Source organism: Lissotriton vulgaris, chromosome 10, assembly GCF_964263255.1.
Source record: "Lissotriton vulgaris chromosome 10, aLisVul1.2, whole genome shotgun sequence".
NCBI lineage: Eukaryota > Metazoa > Chordata > Amphibia > Caudata > Salamandridae > Lissotriton > Lissotriton vulgaris.
In genome coordinates this window covers 889525019-889546221 of record NC_141698.1, presented here as the reverse complement: position 1 = coordinate 889546221, position 21203 = coordinate 889525019, and the positions used below count along the sequence as shown (strand labels likewise).

Here is a 21203-nt window from a genome sequence, read left to right as displayed (position 1 = left end):
ATATACACTAATGTGTCTAGGAAGGGGACCTGGTACTGGCTCAACTAAGCTGTAAAATGAATGTTGAATTCATTATCATTGAGGCGATCGATGAATCCCAGAGCCTCTTCCTTGTCTCCCCTCCAAACCACGAAAAAAACATCAATGAACCTATGCCAACTAATGACATGATTCTTCATTTCGTGTTGGAAACGTGTATGGAGGACCAGTTCCTCCCAAGCTCCCATGTGGAGACACGCGAAGCTTGGGGAAAAACTGGCCCCCATAGCCACACCCTGTAATGCCTGTATAGTAGACTATTAAACATAAATATATTATGTTTGAGGCAAAATTTGAACATTACAATCAGCATGGCATTGTGTTGATGAAACTCAATATCCCTCCTCCCCAAGTAGTGTTGTACCCTTAATTCTTGGGTTATCTCGGACCTTCTGCGCCAACGGCTCTATATACATGGCGAATAGAAGGGGGGAGAGGGGACACCCCTGCCTGGTGCCGCGCTGGATTTCGAATGGGTTCGAGCGCAAACTTCCCAGGCGGACCCTGGCTTGCGGGTGATGGTAACAGCTTGCTATCCGAGAGCAGAAGCGGTCGCCTAGGCCGAAGCGTCGCAGGACTTGCTGTAAGTAAGTCCAGTTCACGCAGTCGAACGCCTTCTCCGCGTCGATAGCAAGCAACGCGGAGTCTGAGGCTTGAAAATGCGACTTGTCGATGAGATGAAGTACCCTTTCGGTATTGTCGCTGCACTGCCGATTGGGAACAAAGCCAGATTGGTCGGGTTCCAAAATTCCAGGAAGGCAAGGGCCAAGGCGCGCGGCAAGAATGCCTGTAAAGAGCTTTAAGTCCAGGTTCAATAATGAAATAGGGCGGAAGGCAGAGCAGTGCGTGGGTTTCTTACTGGGTTTTGGCAGCACCACCACTTCTGCGGCCAGCATCTTTGGAGTGATGGCACCCAGTCCCTCGAAAGAATTGAAGAGGCGGGTGAGCACCGGGGCCAACTGCCGGCTAAAGATTTTATAAAATCCCGCCGAAAAGCCATCTGGTCCTGGGGACTTGAGCGGACGCAAACGGGATATGGCTGCCAGAACTTCATCCTGGCGAATAGGGGCGTCTAGGGCATCTGCGTTAGCCTTGGAGATTTCGGTAAGGGTTGTCGTGGCCAAGTAGGCCCCAATGTCCTCAGAAGAAGTCTCCTCCTCTCCGTACAGCGAGGCATAGTAGGAACGGAAAGCCTCGGCCACCTGAGTGTCGTCTGTGAGCACTGCCCCATTGTCGCCCGTGAGACCATTGACCTTAGCACGCTGGGTCTTGGCCTTCAGAGCGCTGGCCAGAAGGCGGCCTGTTCTATTGCCCCCGATGTAATAAGTATGTCGAAGACGGAGAGCCGCAAATTCTGCTCTATCTGTGTCTAGGCTAGCTAGCTGGGCCCGTGCTGCTCTTAACTGCCTCCAAACGCGTGGGGCGCAGGTGCGGCTATGGACCCGCTCCAGCTCCGCGACGCGCCCAGTGAGGTCATCTCTTTTACTTTAGCGGTCTTTGGCCTCGGCTGCTGCTATGGCAATGAGTTCGCCTCGAGTGACCGACTTCAGGGCGCCCCAGAGAGCTGTCATGGAGATTCCCGGCGTGTCGTTGGTTGCCAAGTAGTCAGCGATGCACTCGCTGATTCTTCTAGTGACGTCCGGTCGTTGCAGTAGGGTTTCGCGTAGGCGCCACGGGCCCCGGGGGCGGTGGGCCACACGAATTGTGAGTGACAGTTCTACTGCGTCGTGGTCGGAGATGGCTGTCGGCACTATGGTAACCTCCTCAAGATTTTTGAGCAATTCCGAAGAACCTATAAAATGATCGAGTCTGGCATATGTGCGATGCACATGCGAGTAAAATGTGAACTGCGATGCGGTCGGGTTTTTGGCCCTCCAGAGGTCTACTAAATCCCTATCTTGTAGCCAGTCACGACTATTGGACGAGAGAGCACCAGTCCCTCCGTAACGGTGTCCCGATCTATCAGCATGTGTGTCCATAATGATGTTGAGATCCCCGCCCAGGAGTAGGGGTGCGTGTGGGGTTTGAAGCGCCTCCGAAACCGCGCCTTTTAGGAAGACTTCTTGTCCTGTGTTCGGGGCATAAAGGGAGCCAATCGTAAGATGTGTGTTACACTAAGAGACAACCCTTGATTTCCCCCACCCTGTTTCCCACCCTTCCCTGGAAATTTCTAGATATTAGAATCGCTACCCCAGCAGTTTTCGTTGTGAAAGAGGAGAAGAGCTGTTGTGGGAAGGCGTGGAATCGCATTCTATGCCAGTCTTTTTGCATGAGGTGAGTTTCCTGTAGTAAGCAGATATCTGCCCCAGAATGTTCCAAGTAGGAAATAATAGCCCGTCTCTTAATTGGGTTATTCAGCCCTTTCACGTTGAGGGTCAATATCTTAAGGGTAATGTCAGTCATGGTGCAGTGGACATGTGGCATAGCTCAGAGTGGGCATCCCGTATGGTGCAGAGCAGCAGCGTAGCAAGTCTCAAGCCATGTGCCCCCCAGTAACCCCGCAGACCTAGTTCTATACCATGTACGCAAGTGAGTGACAAACATCGGAATCGGTGCATCAGTCCCCACAAATGATAGAACCGATCTGGCACACTGGTTCCCTCCCTTGAACCCCCCACAACCCAAAAAGCCCCCCCAAAACAACCCAAAGCCCCCATTGTCTGCATCGCTGCATATGTAAGCGAAAATCAGTCTGTGCGGAGGTTCTGAAACTAACCCCCAGCCCAAACTCCCCCCTCCCATCCCAAACTCCCTAGAAATGCTTAGTCCCAGTCCTGTTAGTCCACACAGGGCCGTGGTAAAGAATACTGAAGGGGTCATCTCCGACGGCGGCCTCTCCGGTCCCCCCGCCCAACCCACCCACCGCATGGGCAGAGCATGTGCAATGTGGAATCTCCCCTGAAGAAGTGGCTATCACTCTGGAGAAGAAGTTTCTTTGGCTACCTCCGCCACCGCAGTCTCGCGCTCTCGGGAGATGACAGAGGCATCCGGTTTAAGGCGGTGAGATGGGGATCGTTTGTAATTCACAGTCTGCCAGCCCCCTCTGGATGATCCTTGTGAGTTTCTTAACATCGGTTCAGTATCAACCTGGGCAAGACCCAGGAGGGCACAGGTGTCCTTGAGTGACCGCAGCTGATGTAGCCGTCCATTCCACTTGAATATTATCCGAAATGGGTGTGTCCATGAGTAGGGGACCTCTTTCTGCCTTAGGAAGTCCGTCGCTTGTTTCAATTCCTTCCGTTTTTGGAGAGTGATGGAGGAGAGATCTTGGTATAGGGCGATGGGGTGACCTTGAAATTGAAGGGGCTGGGCTCGCCGAGCCTCCCAGAGAATCCTCTCCTTCAGGGGGAAATCCGGGAGGAAGGCCAAAATGTCCGGTGGTGGGGCCAGGGCCCGTCGAGGCAGCCCAACCCTGTGGGCCCTGTCGATGCGGATGGCAAAGTCCGCAGGTTCCCCCAGTATGTTCCTGAAGAGGGATTGCAGGTAGCCAGTGATATCAGTCCCTTCTTCCTTTTGAGGGACCCCCGTACCCGTATGTATGACATTACAACGCATGCTTTTACCACGCATGCTGTTACAAAGCAGTTTTTACAACGCATGCTGTTACAACGCATAGCTCTTTGGGGTGCTGGATAGTGAATAGTTTAATTTACTATTCCAACTCCAGTCCCCGTGGATAGTAGGGAAGGTGTTGGATAGTAAATTAAAACTATTCCCTATCCTAGAGCGCCCCCCAGTGCAATGCGTTGTAATGGTTTTCGTTGTAAAACCTGCGTTGTAAAAGCACTGCGTTGTAAAAGTTTCGTTGTAAAGGATGTTTATCCCGTACCCGTATGTTGTTGCGACGGGAACGGTTCTCAAGGTCCTCCGCATGGGCCTGGAGGTCCAGTTGCTGGTCAGTGAGGCGCAGGACTTCCTGCTGGAGTTGTTCAATTTTGCTGCTTCTAGTCTGGTCTGCCTCTTCAATGGTGACCACGAGTTCCCCAAGGACCTCCACATCACGCCGAAGCTCTCGGACCTCCCCCGCCACCTCCTGCTTCAAGGATCGGAAGTCCTCCCTGAGTGAATTAAATAATGTTTCTAGAAAAGACCTAGTAATTGGTACCTGGTCTTCTGTTGAAGCTGGCGGCGATTTTGTGGTCACCGGGGAGGGGGGGTCTTTGCTAGGCTTGGACTGGGACTTGGCCAGCATTTCAGGAAGCGTTTGGGATCCCCTTTTACCCCTCTGCGCCGCCATTTTGTGGGTAGCCTCTGTAGTAGGTAGGTGGCGGGTTACTGGGGCCCCCGGGGGGTGGTGCAGTTCTGTAGCGTGTCTTCAGGGGGGTTAATCGTTCAGGTGTAGGGCATCTCACTCTCTGTGTTTCTGATGCCAAGGCAGTAGACGCCGTCACCTGCCCATAGGTCCGCGATAAGTGCGGCAAAGTCGGCCTCGCCTCTTCAGTCCCACAGTTCCCAGCTAGGTGATGGCCAGTGTCGTGTAGCAGGGTTGGTGGTTTCGGCCTCCAACTCCCCAAAGTGAGCTTGTCCCCAGTATCACCCCAGGCCCAAGGTGCGGTGTCTCTCTGGTCTTTCCTGCAATCCCACAACGGGGGCTCGATCGTGCCCCCCGAGCCGCCCAAAGCGCCCACCTCCACTCTCCTCACCTCCGCATTTGTCGGCCCAGGGCGATTCCCCGCAGCAGGTCCGGGTCTTCTGCTCAGCTCCGTCTCACCGCCAGACGCTGCCCAGTGTTGTGTGGCTGCAGGGCTGCTCAGGGGCCACGGCCGCACCTCGCGCCCTACCAGGTATGGGTCTCCACGGAGGCGGGGCAGCGCTGCACCGCGCCCCCGAGCAGAATCTCTCCTAGGCCCGCTGGTTGGCCGCACTGAGCGCGGTCAGTGTCAAGGTCGCAGGCCCGAAGCCGGGGCCTCGATTTACGCGATCTCCGGCCGGGTCCCACTCGACCTCCGGCCGGATCGCAAAGGCGGCGAAGTGCTGCAAAGGGGTTTGCGGTGCAGGAATCGCCGCGGGGACCCGCTCCTCCAGCCCTGTCCTCTGAGTTTTCGCCAGCTGGGTTTGTTCCTACCGTCACTGGCAGCGGGCGTTAGCTCTCCGGTGCGGCCGCCATTGCAGATGGCAGTGCAGCGTCACACTTCGAGTCGCGCCTCCTCAGGGTGTACAGACCAGAGGCACGGCTTCGCGGCCCCCGCTCTCGCTGGGCACCTTTTCCAGCGCTTTGGCTTCGCTTCGGGGGAGATTCGGGCATTAAATGCGGCGATCGGCGGGATCGGGCAGGGAGCCTCGGAGACCTGCGTCCGATCACGCCGCCATCTTGGACACGCCCCCATAGCTGTTTATTTTTTGTACCACTGACCCCTGCCTCTTCTCTTCTGTTGACCCGTGTTCCCTTGACTTTGCCCTCGTCATCGCCCTCTTCCTCCTTCTGCGGGCGTAGTTTTTCCATTTTCTCTGTAATTCTTTCTCGTTCTCGGTCTTAGGGATCGGAGGCGTTCCTCGCATAAAAAACTAATCTCTTCACCTGGAGATGGCTTTTTACCGCTGCTTGTTGCATTGGTCCCCTGAGCTCGGATTCATTTTCACTTACTGGTTCCGAGCTGAAATCAAAAGCTGTCGAATCACCGGCATTGAGTTGTACCCGTTTATAATTCAGTTTGCCGTGTAAGTTTTGTTGCGCGCTTCCAGTTGACCTCCGCACTCCGTCATACTTTCGTGAGAAAGTGAAGGTTTTCCCTAATATGTAGTCTTGTCTATCCCTTGCAAATTTGTAGGTTTTACGTTCAATTATTTTCTCTTCCTCTTTTTTCAATCGGGTAGACATTTCCGTTAGCAGTTTGGCCTTTTCTTCAGATGCACCCAATGCGTCCAACTCCTCATAAATTGTTGCAATCTCTTCAAGGAGCTTTGCTCGGTCGATTTCTGCGTACTTGATAAGGATCAATACTAAACGTCTGGATGCCTCCAGATTGCTGTCCGCCCACTCCTGCATCAAATCCGGATTCAGGTTTTCATAGGTGGGTGATGATAATATCCTGAGCCCCCAAGGTATTCTATTGACCTCTATGTATTTTTGCAGGGACCTCGCCTCCCACCATTTACTTTGTTCTTGGCGAGACTTTTTCTCCAGGGCTTTGATCTTATTATGTAGCGTGTCGGTGCTTGTATCCCCGTGTGTGTCTGATTTGTCACGTGTAGCCGTGGATGTAACAGGGAGTTCTTCAGAGAACATGGTATTGACTCACGCTGTCAGCCGACATGGCAGTAATGCGAAATATTTATGTGGTTACATTAGCTGAATGTCTGAAATATATAACAATCACGCTGCTTGCCACTTTACCGTAAAGCTCTCCGCCTTCAATCCCGAAACAGTATTTCTTTCCGGTGCTGTGATGCTCATCTCGGATCTCCCGCCTCTCAGTCCTGCTGCAGGCGTGGTACTACCGAGGGCTCCTAATACTTCCGGTTCAGCTGTGTTGATAGAAGGGGTCAAACGCTTTCTTCTTTCCAGAAGACATAGACGCCCAGGTAAAACCCGGGTGGGAATCCACTTGTAATGGCGTTGACCTGTGCGATTTCTGTTCTTGGAGAGGGTCTCGTGTATGGTCACGTAGATCCCGGCGACCAAATATATTAGCAACCAAAGTTTTCCAGCGCGCTGCAACTTTCCCTCAGCATGCGCAGGAACACAAAGAACGGACCAGATTCACGGTGAAGACTAATTTTATTCGCTTGTCGGTTCCATGACGTTTCGGCACCCCAGTGCCTTGCTCACATGACAGCGACAATAAGTGAGGGTGAACTATTTAAAGTGACAGTGCTTGGCTATGATTAGGTGGTAATACATAGACCTAGAAAGCGGACTTGTAAAGGGAACAGTCCATGTACAATACAACACAGTGTAATATGGTCACCAAATTAATTCATTAGGCTGACCGGATTTTAAAACATCTATTACGGTTAAATACTTGTGCAAAACATAGCAAAATTTGGCAAAATTTAGCAAAATTCAGAAACATTTATGTACCATAAAGGATTCTCACATAGTTAAATACAATAGTGAAAACACTGTATCATAAAATCATTAAAATTACAAGTAAAATACCAATAAATGATATGCGCTCTAAACACCATTCTTACACAGTTCTCCCATTTCACCCAATTTGGGAGCTTAGGTGTTTACCTTTCCTATGCATTGGTAAAGATGCTTACCCAGGTCTAATCTTATAAAGTTCCATGTGCAAATGTGTCCTGTATCCCACCAGGCTGTCAGAATACTATGTATTTGACATATTTTATTAGTGCAAATATGTGATAAAAAAAATGCATCGTGGGATTAAAATTTCCATAGTGACTACATATGATTCTTCAGACATGTATTGTTAAATTAGTTAACTGGGCCCAGTTAAACTACAGCTAGAGGAGAAATGTATCTTGTGTCTCTAGTCATATGGATATATAGATGACCTAATATTATGTACATATGCCAAGTTTATATACTTGGTCATACAATAGTTGTATATAATTGTGCATCCCTATCCTCGCATTCTGGAGTTAGTTCATCAGTTTAGCTTTATTATAGTAAAATAAATATACAAATTATTCCGAATAATACAAGGTACGCAAATGGTAGAGAAACACATTCTTATGTTCAAATCTCCTAATCGGTATGAGTATTTGTTGTAATACGATTTTCCATTTCATCTAGTCGAATAAGGTGTCACTAGATTAGTTTTGTTATTCAAGGGAGTTATTTCCAGTTCTAGATTGCTCTTGTGCAAGTAGTTATCTCCCAGATGTACAATGGACACTGTGGAATAAAATGGCATAAAATTATTGTTGATCCTATTGTTATGTGTCCATTTACCATGGTTGGTTAACATAATAGTAAAGCAGCATAGTTGATATTGCATAGCGGTCTCAACCAGGAAGGAATTTTTGGTCAATCTCAGAGTAACAAAATATGATGATTCTGAAACAGCATATATATTTAGATATAGATATCAATATATATACCATCTTAATAATAAGCATCATACATATAAAACATGTGTTCATGATAAAATAGACTAAAACAGACTAAAAAGACCATCATCAAAATTCCTAATATTCAGATATTGTCGAGATATATATATTTTAATTTATTTCATTTATTTCAATAAAAAACCAGAGGTTTAAGCTTATTTATAGTTAGGAAAACGTAATTTATTATTTCTATATAAAACCAACTTGTACTACGCAAACATTAGAAATTCTAAAGTTATAGTTATAGGTTAGTTATCATTTGTGGCCCACCCTAAACTTATTATGACTTGCACACCTCTGTACATAGTGTTGTGAACTCGCTCGACAGAGTACATGAACTTTAACTCACTTTGTTACCATGCTAAGTGTTCTCATAAATGATGTCCTTTGAGATGTCATGTGTGTTGCTATGAATGCTATGATTTAACGTGGTATAAGTGATGTAAAGGGTACAAGATTATCATGGGGAAGGTGTGAGTGGTGTACCATGCCGTAAAGTGGCGTGTAGTGCAGTGTCTTAGCGTAGAGGGGCGTAAAGTGGAGTGCCATGTTGTGCAATAGAGTGGCATGATGAGAGTGGCATAGAGTACACTGCAGAAATATGTCATATAGTGAAATAAAGTAGCATGGAGTGACGTCGAGTAGAGTGGAGAAGGGTGTTGTACCGTGGCATAGAGTGGAGTAGAGTAAATGTCATAAAGTGGAGCGGCAAAGAGTGGAGTGTCGTAGAGTGTAGCAAGGTGTTGTAAAATTGAGTGGCTTGTCATAGAATAGATTGGCATGTTGTAGAATGTAGTAGAATGTTGCAGAGTGGAGTGGCATTCTCTGAAGTGGTGTGTCATAAATAAGTGTGGAGTGGCACATTATCGAGTAGCTTAAAGTGGAGGGGGCATAGAGTGGAGGGGTGTAGAGTACAGTGCTGTCTCATGGAGTGGCTTGTTGTAGAGTGGACTGGCATGTCATAGAAGGGAGTGTATTGGAGTGGCATAGAGTGGAGTGGCATCTTGTAGAGTGGAGAGGCGTGTCAGAGTGGCATGTCTTTCCTTGTCTTAAAGTGGATAGGAATACGCTGGAGTGGTGTGTCATAGAGTGAAGTAGAGTGGCGTGTCATACAGAGTCATAGAGTGGAGTAGAGTGGATGAGCATAGAATGGAATCTAGTGTTGTAGAGTGGAGTAGCGTGGAGTGGTGTGCCATAGAGTGGCGTGTCATATCATGGAGTGGCGTGTAGTCTAGTGGAATGGCGTGGCATGTCATAGAATGGAGTGACATCTCATAGAGTGACATATTGTAGACTGTGTTAGAGTTGAGGGCCATAGAGTGGAGTGGCATACAGTGGAGTGTCTTGTTATTGAGTGGCGTATGGTAAAGTGGAGTAGCATTCTTAGAATGGAGTGGCATGTCGTACAGTGTCATAGAGAAGAATAGAGTTGCATAAAGTGTAAGGGATTAGAGTGGAGTTGAGTGTTGTGAAGGGCTGTTGAGTGTCAAAGAGTAGAGTGACGTGTTGTAGAGCTGAATGTCGTGTCATGGAGTGGCATAGGATGGAGTAGTGTAGAGTGGAGTGGCATAGTGTGGAGTGTCGTGGAGTAGAGCAGAGTGACGTATCAGAGAAGCATGTTGTAACGTGTATTAGAGTGGAGTGGCATGGGGTAGAGAGGAGCATTGTGGCATAGAGGGAGTTGCATAGATTGTCGTAGAGTGCCATAGAGTGGAGTGTCATAGAGTGCAGTGGCATGTCTCGAGTGGAGTGGTATGTCATGCCGTAAATGGGGTGTTTGAAAGTTTAGTGATGTGTTTTAGAGTGAAGTGGCATATTGTAGAGTCTAGTGGTGTGTCGTAGAGTGGAGTGGCATGTCGTAGAATGCCTTTTGTCATATGTAATTATTATTTTTTGCTTTCAATAGGTATCAAGTGCTCCCTAGATAGTTTTAGAAAGTACTGCGGTACGCCGTAAAGTTTTTAAAAAATGTACAAAATAATAATAATACTTTCCCTAACTCTAAGGAAATGCCACTCCCCTGTACTCCACTCCACTCTATGCCCCTACACTCTACGCCCCTCCACATTAACACGCTCTTTAACTCCAGTCTATGATATGCCATTCCACACTACTCCACGACGTGACACTCCACTCCACGGTACCTATTGAAATAAAAAAATATATGTATGACAAAAGGCACTCTACGACATGCTACTCCACTCTACGACACTTTACTGAACTCTACGACTCGCCGGCTCCACTCTGCTTCACACCACTGCACCGTACGACATCAAACTCCCCTCTACGATATGCCACTCAACTCTAGGACATGTGAGTCCACTCTGCACTGCTCTATGTCCTTCCACTATAAGACACCACGACATGCAACTCTGACATGCCACTCCTCTCCACTCTACGACATGCCATTCTACTCTACACCACTCTACTATACAAGACTCTACTCCACTCTATGCCCCTGCACTGTAAGTAACTCTCCTCCACTGTGCGACACGCTACTCCACTCTACCGCACACAACTCGACTGTATTACATGCCACTTTACTCTATGGCATGCCACTCATACGTCACTGAATGGTACAACATGCCACTCTACTCTATGACCTGCCACTCTGCTCAACTCTTCTCCACTCTAAGACACACTATGACAAACCACCATATGACACGCCACTCCACTTTACTGTACACGATGCCACTCCACTCCACAACACTCTGTGCCCTTCCACTCTTCGCCACTCTATGACATGCCACTCCACTCTGACACTCCACTCTGCTTTCTGACACTCCAAGCCACTCCACTCTACAGCACTTGACTCCACTCTACGACACACTGCTCTACTCTATGCCACACTATGGTACACTAAGAAACACCACTACACTCTATGACACTGTACACCTCAACGCTCTACGACACTCTACTCCACTCTATGACACTCAAAGAATCGCTACACCCCTCCACTATATGACAATCTACTCTTAGCCGCTCTACTCCATTCTATGCCACTCTACGACATTGTACTCCACTCTACACAGCTACCTCTATGTCACTCCATGCAGTTTACTTCACTGTACTCTATAACATAGTACTCCAATGTACTCAACTCTACTCCATTCAGTCCGACTCCACTCTATGCCACTCTGTGACACTTCACTCTATTGCACGCTATGGCTTTCCACTCTACCACACTCTACTCCACTCTGACACTCCACTCTACAATACTGTACTTATCTCTCTGCCACTCCACTCTACCATACTCTACTCTACCACACTCTTCTCTTTAACACTTCACTCTATGACACTGCACTCTACAACATTTTCCTCCATTCTACTTTGCAACACTCCACTCAGGGTCTCTCCACTCTACGACCATATAGTCCACTCTCACACAACAACACTGTACCCCACTCTAAGCCGCTCTGCGGATACTCTACTCGATGACACGCCGCTCGACGACACTACACTCCCTCTATGCCATTCCACTCTACTGTACAACATGCCACTCCACTTTATGCCCCTCCATTCTATGACACTCCACTCTACGACAAGCCATTCCACTCTTTTGACCCTCTACTTCCCATGATGACATGCCACTTCACTTCAGGACACACCACTCCACTGTATGAAGCACCACTCCACACTTGTCCACTCTAAGAGATCTAAGACATGTCACTCTGATATGCCACTCCACTTTGCAATATGCCACTCCAGTCTTTGCCACTTCAGACTGCTCTGTGACACGCCACTCCACTCTATGCCAATGCACTCAGCACTACTCTGTATGCTATGAACGCCACAACACTCTATGATACAACACTCAATGACACAACACTGTATGCCACTCCTCTGCCACTCCTCTCTATCCACTGTACTATACTCTACTATGCAACACCCCATGCCCCTCCACTCTGTGACACTTTACTCCACTATATGCCACTCCACAACACTCTACTCCTTTCTATGCCACAGCATGACACTCTACTCCACTTTAAAGTACTCTGACACCCTACTCCATTCTAAGGGACTCTATGCAGCTCCCTACATGCCATTCCACTGTGCTACACTACTCCACTGTATGCCACTCCACTCTACAACACACTATACCACTACACTCTACGACACTCCTCTTCATTCTACCACACTCCACTGTGTATATGTGTGTGTATATATGTACATTAGAAGAAATCCTGGAACTTGTCACCCGGTGAACATCAAGCCCTTAAAGACTTACGAGAAGACACTTCGATAATCATAAACGCCTCAGATAAGGGCAGAAATATTGTGATTAAAAATCGAAAGGATTATATAGCTGAAGCTGCAAGGCAACTCGATAACCAAGATCATTACGAGAAATTAACATCAAACCCAATAGAAACTTGGACGGAAGAGTACCATCAGATGCTACACACATGGAAAGAAAGAAATCTAATTGATCTAGAAGAATTTCTATATCTTAAAACTGATCACCCGGTCATGGCCGCAATTTACTTTCTCACAAAAGTCCATAAATCTCTACTGAACCCGCCAGGCAGACCCATAGTCAGCTCCATTTGCTCTCTGCTTGAATCCACATCACGCTTCCTGGACCCTGGACATCTTCCTAATGAACTATGTCACTGCACTTCCGTCTTATCTGAGAGACAGAATGGATTTCTTGAACAGAATAAAAACAATTGAATGGGAAGACAACTTTTTGATGGCAACGATTGATGTTACATCGCTTTACACATCAGTCCTCCACTCTGACGGTATAGCTGCTGTAAAACACTTCCTACAGTCCAGATCAATCAGCCACCTGGAACATTCAGAAATGTTAATTGAAATGCTTAGATACTGCTTGACACGCAACATCTTTCTGTTTCAAGGTGACATCTTCCTACAACAACAAGGGACTGCCATGGGTACATCTTTCGCAGCAACATACGCAAATCTACTCATGGCAGTCTGGGAGACAGAAGTATTGAAGAACCAGGAACCCCCAAAACATAACATTTTGGTCCAGATTTATAGATGACCTTTTCATAATTTGGGAGGGAGACCATACTGACCTACACAATTTTGTTGAATCTCTGAATACAAACAAGTATAATCTATCTTTCACATCAACAATCAGCCCCACAAACATCATTTTTCTGGATGTGGAAGTGTACATTGAAAAACAGAAAATATGCACCAGAATGCACAGAAAACCAACTTCGTGCAATAGTATCTTACACGCCAACAATGGACATCCACAAAATCTTAAATGGTCCATACCTGATGGTGAAATGTTGCGGGCTAAAAGGAGCTGTTCTGAAGTAACAGACATCAACTCCCAAATGAGCAATTGCTTCTCGGAACAAGGCTACCCACCAGATGGAATCGAAACAGCAAAAGCAAGAGTGGCCCTGAAAGCAAGAACTGAAATGCTTAAGTCAAGGCAAGCAATGGCAGAAAGAAATCAAGACGATTACTACACCATTCGATCTATAATGGACTTCAATAATCAAAGTGGGAAATTAAAGCAAATTGCCTGGAAGAACTGAAGCATTCTGATGTTAGATAAAACATTACAAAAGACACTGCCCCCACATCCCAACATCACGTATAGAAAAACTGCGTCTCTGGGGAACATTCTCACACAAAGTCATCGTGAGACTCCAAAACCAACAACAACTTCATGGCTGAACTTACCAGGATTCTGGAAATGCTTTAAATGTAAAGTGTGTGAACACTGTGAGAATACTGTATCATACCAACTGTGTTATGGCCAAATTGAAAACATATGGGACAACATAACTTGTGAATCCAAATTCGTAGTATACTTACTGGAATGCCCCTGCAAAAAGCAATATGTAGGGAGCATTATCAATAAGTTAAAACTGAGAAATTTACACCACCTACGTGCCATCATGAACAAAGACTTCACCTGCCCCATGGCCAAACACTTTCATGAGTTTCACTCTAGTGATTGTCATTATTTGAAATACCAGGGTATCAAAGTTGTGAAAGCCAAAGAAAGAGGTGGGGAAAGAAATCTGCACTTGCGAAAAACAGAATCCAGATTAATTTTAGCAATTGGCACGGAAAAACCTTTGGTCACAACCTGGATGCAGAATTGCATATCCACCTACAATAAATAAAGACATGCAAATTGATTAAGGAAAATGTAGATGCAACAGAATCGTTACTACTGTAAGCACTTTAATCACCAGCATCTACTGAAAGGAACTGACAAACTTGACCACATATTGCTTTTAACTTAATTGAATTCTCAAAAATGGATTATGGGTCTCTTCAGAAAAAACTCCAAAAACACTCTAAAAATGTTATAGAAAAAGGACATTAGTCTAACCCTATGGCCATTACATCATTAAGGCAGTGAAGAAAAGACAAGAAGTGAATAATTGGGACATTGTCATCTCCCAATGGAACATTGTGTGATTACTATAATCGTAAAAATTGAGTGTAGAAACTGTATTGCCTTTTTTAATCATGAAAGATCTGGCAAGAATTGAATGAAAGAAACAAGAGAGCATGAGGTTTATGAAATCAAAATGTACTTTACAAGAAAAATCTTTTACTAATAATTATTATCACTCTTCGATTTGCACTGGTCACTTTAAAATTGAGGACTGAAAATTACACTTCTCTCTCCCTCACCTCTCTCCCCGTTTCTCCTGTCTTGCTGCTCAACTGACATCTAGGGCAGAGTAAATTGTCTACACACACTTTGTCCCTGTAGCTCTTCATCTCTTCTCCCTTATACCCTCTTGAATATTAGACAATGACAATTCTGCACTTTAAACCTCGTGAAATAAAGAACGATTCATCTAAAGTGAGCAGGTGCAGTGATTAGAATGTACTTTACAAGTCACTGCAAGCAAAAACAGAAAATATGCTATAGCTACTTTACTGTTTGGATCTCTTTGCTTCTGTTTTAAACACATATGAAAAATAGTGTACTTTACATTTTAAGATACATGTGTTTTTAACAATGATTAATCACTGGTGATGTTTTACAAATTTCTTTAAGCCTGTACCTTTTCTCTCAGACTCATGCGTAACTTGCACATCAACAGATTAATTTTGATCTTTAGGTATTTATCTCAGCCTGAAATGGAATTAATTGTAAATACATGCACTGCTTGTCAGGATTTGTTTACGTCTAGTCTTTCTTCTAATAGAAAGAAATGTAATTGCACACAATGAGCACTTTAAAAGAGACATTCTAGGCACGCGGACTCTATGGTCCAGTAGAAGGCTGGGATCCAAAAAGTGTAGACCGTCCTCTACCGTTTTGGTATGCACTATGGTTTGAAATAATAAAACAACACATACTTGAAACCTCTGCGTGTGGTGCTGTGATCCTTCACCGAGTGTTTGGAACGGAGGAGTTTGGAGCATATATACATATTTGTATATATTAAAAAACATTGGTTTATGTGAAGTTAGGTTTAGCGTTGGCCATAATACCTAAATGTACATTTGCAAGGTATGGTTAGATTCCCAATTCATGACTGCATAAATCCAATGCTCAGAAGCTCATGCTTGTTGGGACAGATGTAATTACAAATATCATACATAATCTTAAAAATGACATAGTAGATCACATTATCTGTAGCACCATGAAAGAGACAACTATGTATGTCTTCTTATTTATTGTTTTGAGTCTGTGTTATTTAATTACATTGTGTTTTAGGTATTGTTATTTATTGATATGTATTATAGGGTCATACGCATTGCATTTGCTCAATAAGTTATGGTTTACATGGCTATTTTACGAGTTATGATTGTGGTCCTAACCATACCTTGCACATTTTACTGTTTTTCAGTTTTGTTTGTAACAATAACTGCACTACTGCTGTGTTTTTGTTTTAGTGAATTTCTGAGTTTAAAAAAATGACATTTAGGTATTCTACCCAAAGCCAACTATAACTTCATTTTAATCTTTGTCTGTTTTTGTGGTTTTTTTTTTAAACATAATACCACACCCCAAAATGTTACAACTGGCAGCAGGTGACTAGCACCTGCTACGTTCAGCCTGTGGCTCTGGTCAGTAAGAGTCGGCCTTAGCCAGGCATTGAGCCTGCCACCTTGGGTGGACAATACCCGTTGGGTACAGCCTTCGACCATGTGCAGTGGTGTTGCTTGCAGAGCCTGGCAGGCTACTTTCCAACCTGCTGCAGGCAGCCAGCCTCCGCTGCACACCTGTGTGCTTTGGAAATTTGCTGCAGGGCCTTATCTATGGCCAGGCCCTGTTCCCAAATCACTGTGGGCTGCCAGCGCCAGCTGCTCAAAGGCCTTCAACTGTGCACATCACTGGGTGGCCACATGATCTGTCAAGGGGACAGGCCCTGCACCCAAATGATGCACCCCTGTACGTGCCCTGATTTAGCCATACACAGCAAACTGGTTGCAAGCTTTATGGGCCAGTGTTGGGCCAATTTTGGCTCTTCTGACATAGTTCAGAGTCCATGAACTTAGCACAGGCAAATGAAGCTTTGACACGGTTCTTAGCCCCAGCGATGAAGCTTACCCTGTGTTCAGGGGAAACATCACTTACAACGCAAGCATTACAACGCACTACCATTACATCGCAACCATTACAACGCAAACCATTACAACGCATTGCGCTGGGGGGCGCTCTAGGATAGGGAATATATTTAATTTACTATCCAACACCTTCCCTACTATCCACGGGGACTGGAGTTGGAATAGTAAATTAAATAATTCACTATCCAGCGCCTAAAAGCACTATGCGTTGTAATGGTATGCGATGTAAAAACCGCGTTGTAACAGCAGGCGTTGTAATAGCCTGCGTTGTAACGTCATAGATCCGTGTTCAGGGACCAGCAGTTAGGGTTTGCAAACCTCAGGAGCCACAGGGGGTAGCAAGATCAACCCAGGGGTGGACACACGAGGGTCCTTTTGGGCCCAGCTAGTCTGAGCATGTTGCCAGAATATGTTCTCCCTTCCCCTTCGAGGCAGAGCAAGTTTTGTGTTGATTAGCTGACACCAATGCGCCCACTGATTTCCATAACCAATTCCGCTTTTGGCCTGACTTCAGAGGACATCAGGCCAAAGTATCAGCATCAAGTGCTTCCATGTCAGATAAACTATCCAGGATAGAGGAGCACCCCAAACCAAAAGCAGTGACCGCAGCTCCGTCTGTGCTTCTGTAGAAAACAAACGGGGAATATGGAAACACAAAGAGGACATACTCGGGAGAATGGGAATCTGGTGGCAGCAATTGTCAGGTTCACATCTACGTTCAGCAGGTGGAATTTCATCCCGGAAAGTGACCCAGAATCCATGACAAGCACATTTAAAAGGGTGCAGTGACACCACCTGTGTTTCCTCTGCTTTACTCAGTCTAGCATATTAATGGTGAGGTATAACTGGCCGGTGTCAGTGATACCCGGTGCACACCAGAGTAACCAGGCCACATCCACTGGGGCCCATGGAGGGAAGAGGGACAGATGCAATAGAGGGGGGCAAAATGAAAATTCGCGCTTTATAAATTTGTTAATAAAACAGAATCTTCGGTGGGCCCTTAAAAACATTTCCTCCATTTCCTTCACTGATTTTGTGTCCATATTTAATCACTCGGTTACTTGCTTTTACAAAGCCTTTGATTGTTTTGCATTAATTGCACCACCCTTAAGAAAGTATTTGCAAGTCTTCCATCCCCCTTGTTGTTTTTGTAAAATGTTATATTTACGAAAATTACTCACTGTGATGTTTGTATGTGTCTTTTCAGATTATGAAACTATTTGAACACAAATAACACCTCAGAAGTCACAGTGCACCCTCCAGAGACTGAATCAGTGAGGATGCCGTTTAGCAACCCCTTCATGGTGGAAATGAATGCTAAAGGATTGAAGGAAATACCTCAAAATGTTTTCCAGTTTCAAAACTTAAGACAATTATATCTGAACCACAATGAAATCAGAACCTTGCCAAATGATGTGGGCAACCTGGTGGGGCTGCAAATATTATCAATGGACGATAATAAACTGACTGCATTACCACCGGAAATACACCGTCTTTCTTGGTTAACCGCTTTAAATATCAGTCATAACCAAATATCAGTCCTTCCAGTTGAAGTATCAAAGCTTGAAAACATTAGGCAGCTTTTTATCAGTCACAATGCATTGGAGGAATTACCTGCTAATCTGGGGGATCTAATAACACTTGAGATTTTAGGGCTAAGCGAGAACAAGTTAAAAGTTCTGCCGGCATCAATGGCCAACCTGACAAACTTGCGCGTCCTCAACCTCGATAACAATCAATTGCCACGGCTGCCAAAGGCCATCTGCTCCCTCCCGAATCTAGTGAAACTTAGCGTGTCTGACAACCTGATTTTGAGTCTACCCAAGGAAATTAAGGAACTGCAAAGTGTAAGAGAACTCTCACTGAATAACAACAAGCTCACTTTTTTACCTGTGCAGTTGTACGATTTGTTTAACTTGGAGGAGCTCAGGGTAGATGGCAACAAGTTGGAGTCCATTTCAGACAAAGTGGTGAACCTTCAAGAACTTAAGATTCTGAGCCTTGCCAATAATTTACTGAAGGGCCTCACAGAGAAGGTTTGCTTTTGCATTAGGCTAGAATGTTTATTCCTCTCAGGCAATCAGATCACACAGCTTCCCCAGCAGATCAACAAACTCAAAAAACTGCAAAAACTTTCATTACACAGAAATGCCCTAGAGAACCTACCGGAACAAATTTCCCAACTCCCAGTCCTCTTAAAACTTGGATGTTCTGAGAACACCCTAACATGCATTCCAATAGAAATAAAAAATTGTAAAAATCTCAATAAAATGAATCTAAGTTTTAACAAGCTATCAGATTTTCCTCCTGCATTGTGTTCCTTACCTAGACTGAAGTACCTGAATCTCAGAGGAAATTCCATTGTAGAGTTACCTGCTGATTTAACATACATTGTGGCCCTTACCTTTTTAGACTTAAGCGAAAACAAGCTTTCAGTATTTCCTGTATACCTGTGCAGCCTCTTGAATCTCCAGCATCTTGATCTGAGCAAAAATGAACTGAGTGCTATTCACCAGGATGTTTCCAAACTAAAAAATCTGTCCGTGCTTTTGTTGCGCTGCAACAAGTTTGAATCTTTTCCTGTTGAAGTGTGCAGCTTAGAAAAACTTCACAAACTTGACCTCTCAGAGAATCAGATAATTGGCACTCCTGCAGAGATGGCCAAACTTCAAGTGATCGAAGAGTTAAACCTGAGTAACAATGCATTCACATCTTTTCCAGTTGAAATCTGCCACCTTGCGTCGCTGAAAAGATTGGAGATCTCTCAAGTAAATGGATTGAAGGTAGGATCTATCAAGGATCACTTTTTGTCTGCTCTGCTCCTTTATTCCAGCGCCCGTGTTGTTTTGCAAATTGGTTCTCTTGAGTTGCCCTGCCATTTTGTGACTTTGCATGCGTTGCTTGTTTCCCGGGTCATCCATCTTGGAGGACCCGTCCGCCTCATTTGCTGTTAAACTATTCCCTTTGTTGCCCGACAATTTCTTTCCCTGTGACAACCCCCTCCCCCCCGCCTTTTTTGCGGTCTCCCTCTTCCCTGCTTCCTTTTCATTCCCCTCTCCTCCGGACGTTATTTCTTTCTATCCCCCTTTTGGATTTTTCCTTTTGTGTTCCTTGGAGCAACTCCAGCCTTGCCGCTGCCACCTGGTCCGATTCTTTTCCTCCCCTCTTTCTTCCCCTCTAAATAACATACCCCTTTGGACATGTCCTTTGTATATATATATATATATATATGTATATAGATATAACTCTAACCACTAGTATATGTAGTAGACCTTTAGACTCTCTACCATTCCTATGTGACTCTTAGAGTTTATCCATTTGTATCTCTTCCATGAGTGACCTTACATCTTGTACATTTGCAATTTTTTCCGTTTGTATCTCTTCCTTGTGTGACTTTACAACTTGTACATTTGCAATTTTTTTCTGTTTGTATCATATATGTGACTCATGTAATCCTAAGTCCTTATGTATCGCAATTGGTTCTTATGTAAAGCACTCTGGCACCTTCGGATAATGTTCGCGCTATATAAAATCGCATTAAATAAACAAATAAAAAAAAGGGGCGTGGCCAAGCAGCATGGCCGACAGGACGTGAGCTCCACCAGCTCCGTCCCGAAGACCAGCAAAATCCTGTACTTTCTCCTGCCCGGGCTCTCCCGATAGCCGGAAAGCGTGCCGAGGGAAGCGGTAACCCCGCCGGTACCCCTGAGCCCGAATGAAGAGACCCGCGACCTGCGCTCCTCTGTAGGCAGCAAAGCTAATGCTCCTGGGGGCGGCGCTGTCGCGTTGAATCACGCGACACCGCGGACTGGGCCTGCACGGTGGGGCCGGACTGCGGGCATACCACCCAGGGCTTCCCGATCTGAGCGGGCTACCTGATGAGCACCTGTGGCCTGACCGGGCCTCCCTGAATGTAGGCGGTGGATCGGGTGACGGCGGCGCAGAGATCCTACTGCTGAGAGGCGGCGAGGGTGACGGGACGGAGGCGCCGTCCATTTTGTGACCCGATCCTCTGACGGAGCTCGGAGGGGCTACTGGGGACTGCGGGCCCGGACATCGGAGCGACTACACCTCGCAGGGAGTGCTGTGAGTACTGCCTGCCTTGGCTCTCTATTTTAGCGCGGGGTGACTGCGGGGGTCCCGGACTGCTGCGTGCCTGGTTGGACCCGGCCCCTTCGCTGCAACCTGCGGAGATCTTTCACTTGCTCCTTCCTCCCACCACCTTCCGGCTTGGACACTGGTTTTGCCCGTCGCTGCCTTGCAGCACCGAGGGAGATTGAAGGGCAGCGCTGCTGGGGCTGAAACCGACCTGTGCCCCTCCCCCCACGTGCCCGCCATCTTGAGGACTGTACCGGGCGGCCTCCAGGGCGTCCAGGGCTGCTGGGGGCGAAGTCAACCTGTGTCCCTCCCTGCCTGGAACTGCGGGGCCTGGGAGATCCTGTGCTGCTGTTTCACACGCTGTGGGAACCACGAGGTGAGGAACTGAGGAGGTGGTGGTGCCCGCGCTCCTGCTTTTGCTGGGGTCCCGAATTCTAGACCCCCACCGGTGGGTAGTGGATACCTGTTGCTCCTGTGCTGCCTTACCTCTCAGCCTGACTGGACGGCCTTGGGTG

At 46.3% G+C, this 21203-nt stretch overlaps 1 protein-coding gene across 1 annotated transcript in view; it reads left to right on the top strand.

The window, feature by feature from the left end:
• LRRD1 (leucine rich repeats and death domain containing 1) overlaps positions 1 to 21203 on the top strand; it is a 337071-nt gene that overhangs the window by 111337 nt on the left and 204531 nt on the right. Inside the window, exon 2 of the mRNA XM_086941848.1 lies at positions 17798 to 19373. Coding sequence (XP_086797974.1) covers positions 17871 to 19373 — 1503 coding nt within the window. The 5' untranslated portion in view covers positions 17798 to 17870. The remainder of the gene's footprint in view (positions 1 to 17797; positions 19374 to 21203) is intronic.